This window comes from Medicago truncatula, chromosome 5 (genome assembly GCF_003473485.1).
Source record: "Medicago truncatula cultivar Jemalong A17 chromosome 5, MtrunA17r5.0-ANR, whole genome shotgun sequence".
Taxonomy (NCBI): Eukaryota; Viridiplantae; Streptophyta; class Magnoliopsida; order Fabales; family Fabaceae; genus Medicago; species Medicago truncatula.
This window is the reverse complement of record NC_053046.1, coordinates 13467800-13474850: the sequence shown is the minus strand read 5'-3', so window position 1 is coordinate 13474850 and position 7051 is coordinate 13467800. Positions and strand designations below refer to the sequence as shown.

The window sequence follows — 7051 nt, the reverse complement described above, 5'->3', positions numbered from 1 at the left end:
ATGTGTTTCTCAGCCAAACAACATGTGGGAACAGCAATTCTCATCTTTTTTTTATTCAACCTGGTTTCACTGATTTGTTCCCTTTTCATACTGGATGAAATTGATTTTTATCTTTATACAATATTTGTTTTACTTTTCATTCCCTATAATACGGCAACGTTTAGCATGGGGAAATTGACATATTTCTCCATCTTAAGTCAATTTAACAAGGGCCATTGATTTAATTATTAAATACCAATGGATAAAATTGCTCTCAAATATTTACCTAGAACTTGGTTGGGTTTTAATATTAAATAACTATTGTACCATTTTTTGAAATTGTACAAATCACCTCGTTTTTAAAGATTTATAGATTTGAAACATATAGATAACGGTGTTATTTTATTTTCCTTTACCATATTGTTTTTATTTTATCAAAATAAATATTTCATTTTTCTTTATTATTCAAAAAAACTTGATGCATGTTAGTAGTTTGTAGATTAATATTTATTTACCCTTTGTTTGGATTTGAACTCCAAACCTCCAACAACTTTAACTTTTATTTTAAATCGGTTCAATTACTCAACGGTCCCCTCGATTTGTTTTGTTATAATTTTTTTTATATATTTCATTTATTTAAGTTTTTGTAATAACCTGAACATGATTTTCTTTAGAATCAATTTTGTACTTTTAAAAAAGGAGCAACTCTTGGGTGGAAACAATGATTTGTGCCCTCTATTTAGTCACATACACATAAAAAGAAAAAATTAGAAAAAATAATAATTAATTTTCAAATGATTATTGCATGTCCACTTTTATGTGTGTGATCAAATAGATGGTCCAAATTCTTGTGTCCACCCACAAATTATTCTAAAACAAGTTATTTGAATTTACAATTTTATGAAATGAATTATAAAATTCAAATTAGAAGGGATTGTTTTTAATTAAAATAGGAATTTTAACCGTAATATAGATACATTCAAAATTCATTTTGTCAAAAAAAAAAAAAAGATACATTCAAAATTCACGGTGCAGCAAGATTGAACAACAACAACAACCGAGATTGAGCAAGAACCAACGAGATCGAATCTAAAACACAACAACGACTACAAAGACGTAAAAGACAACACTTGTATAACACTGCAGTTGTATGGAATTTGAAATCTGAAGAACAATTGAGAATATTGAGATTTGAGAATGGGGTTGGACAATGGGTATTAGATTTTTGAACAGGAGCGTAAAATTAAAAAAAGTTTCCACACGTAATAAAAAAGGCTAAACAATTGGGGTCAAATTTTGATTTTTAATTAGGGGTCTAAATTCAAATATAGGAAAATAAAGAGTAGAGGTGTTTTATTACTGATATTCCTACAACAACTTGGAAAGACCAAAGAACCCATTGAGCTCTACAACAACTTGCTCTTTGACGGTGTTTTACTGGATGCTTACACCTTCTCCGCGATCTTTAAGGCTTTTTCAGAAATGGGAGTTTTACGTGAGGGGCAGAAAGCGCATGGGTTGGCTGTGGTTTTGGGTTTTGAGGTGTCCGATGGGTTTGTTGCAACCGGCATTGTTGATATGTATACGAAATTTGGTAAAATGAAGGATGCCCAATTTGTGTTTGACCGTGTTTTGGATAAAGATGTTGTCTTATTCACTGCATTGATTGTTGGGTATAATCAGCATGGTCTTGATGGTGAAGCTTTAGAGGTTTTTGAGGAAATGGTTGGTAGGAGAGTTAAGCCTAATGAATATACTTTAGCAAGTGTTTTGGTTAGTTGTGGTAATCTAGGAGATTTAGTTAATGGTAAACTGATTCATGGTCTTGTTGTTAAGTCTGGTTTGGAATCTGTTATTGCTTCGCAGACTTCGCTTCTTACTATGTATTCAAAATGCAGCATGGTTGAGGATTCCATAAAGGTGTTTAATCAACTTTCTTATGCAAGCCATGTGACTTGCACATCTTTTATAGTTGGTCTTGTGCAGAATGGTAGAGAGGAGGTTGCTTTGTCGATGTTTAGAGAAATGATCCGCTGTTCAATTAGTCCAAATCATTTTACATATCTAGTGTTCTTCATGCTTGAAAGAGTAGATCAAATGGAGGAGAGTCAGGTTAAAAGAGGTAGAGGAAGACCTAAGAAAACCATTCGAGAAACCATTAGAAAAGATTTAGAGGTCAATGAGTTGGATCCAACTATGGTTTTTGATAGAACACTATGGCGTCATTTGATCCATGTAGCCGACCCCACTTAGTGGGATAAGGCTTGTTTGTTGTTGTTGCTGTAGTATTCTTCATGCTTGTTCAAGCCTTGCAATGCTTGAAGCCGGGGAAAAAATCCATGCCGTAACTGTGAAACTAGGAGGAAACAAGTATGTTGATGCTGCACTGATTCATTTGTATGGAAAATGTGGAAATGTAGAAAAGGCAAGGTCTGTTTTTGATTCGTTGACCGAGTTAGATGTAGTATCCATAAACACAATGATCTATGCTTATGCGCAAAACGGTTTTGGGCATGAAGCTCTTGAGCTGTTTAAGAGATTGAAAAAGTTGGGACTTGAACCTAATGTCGTGACATTTATTAGTATTCTCTTGGCATGTAACAATGCAGGATTAGTTGAAGAAGGGTGTCAAATATTTTCTCTCATCAGGAACAACCACAGTATTGAATTAACAAGAGATCATTATACTTGTATGATTGATCTGTTAGGAAGAGCTAAGAGATTTGAAGAGGCTGCGATGTTGATAGAGGAGGGGGAAAATCCGGATGTGGTACAATGGAGGACGCTGCTGAATGCATGTAAGATTCATGGAGAGGTAGAGATGGCGGAGAAATTTATGAGAAAAATGCTTAATCAAGCTCCTAGGGATGGAGAAACTCATATTCTCTTGACAAATATTTATGCTTCAGCTGGAAAATGGGACAATGTGATCGAGATGAAAAGCGCAGGAAGAGATTTGAGGTTGAAGAAAAGTCCTGCCATGAGTTGGTTGATATCGATCGAGAGGTTCATACTTTTATGGCAGGAGATTTATCTCACCCAAGGGCTCGTGAAATTTTAGAAATGTTGCACGAATTAATAGAGAAGGTTAAAACTTTGGGTTATGATCCTGATACCAAATTTGTGTTGCAGGATTTGGAGGAAGAGAAAAAGATTAGTGCTTTATGGAAGACTTAGCTATACCAAATTTGTATCACAGTGAAAAATTAGCTATAGCTTTTGCTTTATGGAAGACTTGTGGTAAGAGTACAACTATCAGGATTTTTAAGAATCTTAGAGTTTGTGGGGACTGCCACAGTTGGATAAAATTTGTTTCTTTACTTACTGGAAGAGATATAATTGCTAGAGATGCAAAGAGATTCCATCATTTTAAAGGAGGAATTTGTTCTTGAAAAGATTATTGGTGAATTATTAAATTATAATTATTATTATTATTCATCTTGCCCTTTTCTTCTTTTGGTTTCAAAGAGCTTAATGATGAGTTACGCACACTAAGTGGCAGAGAAGAGTGACTTTTTTTTTGTGACGAGAGAATTATAGCATTTCATTAACAATCAAAGTCTGGATAGATGTAGGAATATCAGTAAAAATATGGAGGCTAATTAAAGACATGGCTACTCGAACAAGGTTATGAACAACCTCATTGACTTGCCTCCTAATAAACTCAACATTAGAGTTTGTGAAAAAAGGCGAGAAAAAATATTTACAATCTTCGGTAATAGCACAAAAGGCGGACTCATCCAACTTGTTACTGTTGAAACTATCCACCACACCTTTAGGGTTTGGCTCAATACCACGTTCAAATGCAATTCCTGAACCCACTTCACAACAATTAGTAAGCCTAAGGCCTCTCCAACATTAATATCAGTAAATGGTGAAACTCAGTTTTAGCTAGAAAAAAGTGACCTTGATCATCTTTGACACAAACACCAATACCAACTTTGTTTCAAGATGTTGAAAAGGAAGCGTTGGCGTTGCACTTATAATATCCAGTAGGCGGTCGATGCCATACAAGACTGTCTCGGGTCTGACTTCATTCCTTTGGACAATTTCATTTCTCCAAATCACATAATTTCTTTGCTTCTATATTGACCAAAGAGTGCAAGCAAACAAGGCATAAAGTTGCAGAATATCCAGGATATTCTCTGCCACAGACTTGGTAGAATTCAAAACCTGTACCAATCATTTGCCATATACCAATTCTTTGCCAACATTGAACACTATTTTGTTGATTCTTCAAAATTAATATTGATATTACAATGACATTGTTTTACTTTCTTAAACAAAATAGTATAGTGAGATCTACATGTCTGCTATGATTCACTCCAATGTTAATAGACTCATCTGAAGAATCATTTCTAGGATTTACACCAAAATGATAGCAGAAACGCTGCTGATTCCAGCCGTGGCAGCTAAATCTGCGTCCAAATTCAACTGTTTCTCTAGCACTGGTTACTATTGGAAAATGTAAACCATAGATGCACACTATCTTCCATGTTTGTATCTCGAAAAACACAGTTAGTTGCGCAATCAACCTCACGTTCCTGTAGCCAAAAATGTGTCGTCTATCAGTAACCACAAGTCGTCCGAAAGCAGATTTTTTTACTTTTGAAGGTATTTTAAGCCTCCAAATTAAATGCCAACTACTGGTCACACAGATGAATAGTATTCATAATCTCATTTATGAAAAGACGGTATGAACCACGAACCGAGTAAAGGCCATTCTTCTACCCTCTTCTCCTCTTTAACAAATTCAAAAAGACAATTATTAAAGATTCTAGTAGCCGTAGGAAAATCAAAAAGAAACTGAACAAAGTTAACGTTCCAAGGAAGGTTGCAACATGTTAGACACCCGAAGATGATCTTTACAGAATTTGACATTGTAATCACAATCCCATCACCTACCAAATTCTTCTCCCGATCCAATACTCTACCTACAACCTTCTTTTACAAAATCATTTCAAGATGTCTAGATCTCCAACGGTTTTAACCACATATCGAAGCAAAGTTTTCAAAGATGCTACTAAAATTAGAAAAAAATGGTAAACAAAAACAAATTAAGTAAACATATTCAATGCAAACTTTATGAACATAAAGTGAAATAGTATTGGATAATGGTAATCAAGCAATTCAAAACATACACAGTCAATCTCAATCCTAAGCTTTTCAAGTAACTACTACTATACAGTGAAAAGTTAAAGTCTCAATGCTAAGTCAGCGACTAACTATCAAAACCTTATTCTTCTTCTTCTTCTTCTTCTCTACAATCTTGAATCTTAACATTAATCTTGACATCCTGAATTTCCTTAACCTCCTTCATTTTAGGTACGACAATCTTGAGCACACAGCCATTTTTTATCTTAGCCTTAATCTGATGAATCTTGTAAGGTTTTCCAGTTAAATCATATGTGGTAGATAGAACTTGACGAGAACCTTCCTCAGTTTGTTTAAGACCTTTAATGGTAAGAGTTTTGTGATCGACAGTGATGTTCACATCTTCCTTATCAAGTCCAAACATATACAAACGGATACGAAGAGAATCCTCAGTCTCTCTCACAGAAAAGCATTGTTCCTCTAATAGTTTAAACAATTGTCGCCCCATATTATAGACTTGGCTCCAGATGCTAGTTGGAGAACCCATATTGAAGGAATCTAAAAACAAAGTTAAATATCAATTAATTAATCAATCAAATCAAACAATGTAACAGAGAAATTGAAGATACTGTGATATACCGTACGGGAAAAGCGAGGATCTTTGACATTGTAATACAAAGACCCAGTGTCGACATTGCGGGGTTGATCGTTCAGGGGAGCGGTAAGCAGCAACGGGGCGAAGAAGAGGGGGAATGGGGTTGGCGTTGAAAGAGCGGGAAGAAGAGCCAACTGTGCGAAGGGGACCACCGGAGGAGGAGAGGAAGTGTCTTACGATAAGAGAGGAAGCAGCCATTGCTTGCGGGAGAAGATTGTTTGTTTGGGATTAGGGAAATTGGAGGCCGGAGATGTACTATACATTCCTCAGTCTCACTTGAGTAAGTAGTACTACTTGCTTGGTTAAAAAGAAACTAAAAGATAATGGTCAATTTCATTTCATGTCTTAAAAAAAATGTTTTTTAATGCTTTCACTTTTATTTTTACTATATTTTTATTTTTTAAAATTGAATTATTTTATTTGGCATGCATATTTCAACTAAAAAACATCTACCAGTTGTTTGACCTAATTATATGTTAGTTGGAGAACTACTCTCTTCTTTCAATTCTTTAATATATATTTCATATGCCATTAGTGAAGGATAATTTTGTAAAATGACCTATAATTTCACGTTCTCATACAATATTAATTACACTTCTTAATTTGTGTGAAATGAACAAAATATCATATAATTAGGGGCAGAGCAGGTAGCTGCTATGGCGTAACGGAAGTTGAACACACCACTATTGTTTCGTGAAACTTATTTAGTACAAAGTGATGTCAAAATTGCAATGGTTGAGCATAGAGGTAGGTCTAAAACGGCATCAAATTGCAATTTCTCTGCGTTTCTGCAGTTCAAAATAAGATGTAGGACTAAAACTGCAAAAAACATGATAGTTTAAGACGATTTTGTTTGATTTGAAAGAGGCATGACCATTTTCGTGAGCTGGTCAAAATGCGAGGATAAGTGTAATTAAGCCGCCAAAAAAAATAGATATCGTTCTTGTTTGTAGAAATAGACTCTTAAACTATGGCGTGATATATTCATTGTTGTTTCTTATCTACTTACTTGCACAATGTTATGCATTCTTGTAAGCGCCTCCATGATTTGACGGTATGATTCATCTATACGTTGATCAATTTCTCTAGCTGATTCAGCTAAAAGAGAAAGGCAGTTCCAACATTAAAGAAGTTCATTGATGAAATGGTTTGAACATAAATAGGAGAAAATGTTATATATCTTGTTTGTTGGGAAGAGGTTACTGCACTTGAAACCTGAAATGTTTAATGATCATGCATGTAAAACTCAAAGCGTATGGGGTTGCCACACTAACCTTTTGGCTCGATTCGCCCCCACCAATAAATGTATATTGGATGCAATAG

General features: G+C 34.8%; 1 protein-coding gene and 1 pseudogene across 1 annotated transcript; one reads left to right on the top strand and one right to left on the bottom strand.

Moving 5' to 3' along the window:
- The first annotated feature begins 1176 nt into the window (after window positions 1-1176).
- LOC11413454 (pentatricopeptide repeat-containing protein At5g65570-like) lies at window positions 1177-3386 on the top strand (annotated as a pseudogene).
- Window positions 3387-5094: 1708 nt separating this feature from the next.
- On the bottom strand, window positions 5095-5988 carry LOC11413453 (heat shock 22 kDa protein, mitochondrial). Its single transcript, XM_003612961.3, has 2 exons — window positions 5713-5988; window positions 5095-5631 (listed from the first exon to the last, which is right to left on the bottom strand). Exons 1-2 carry the CDS (start codon window positions 5924-5926, stop codon window positions 5216-5218), a joined length of 630 nt encoding a protein of 209 aa, XP_003613009.1. The 5' UTR covers window positions 5927-5988; the 3' UTR covers window positions 5095-5215.
- Between the last annotated feature and the right edge of the window lie 1063 nt (window positions 5989-7051).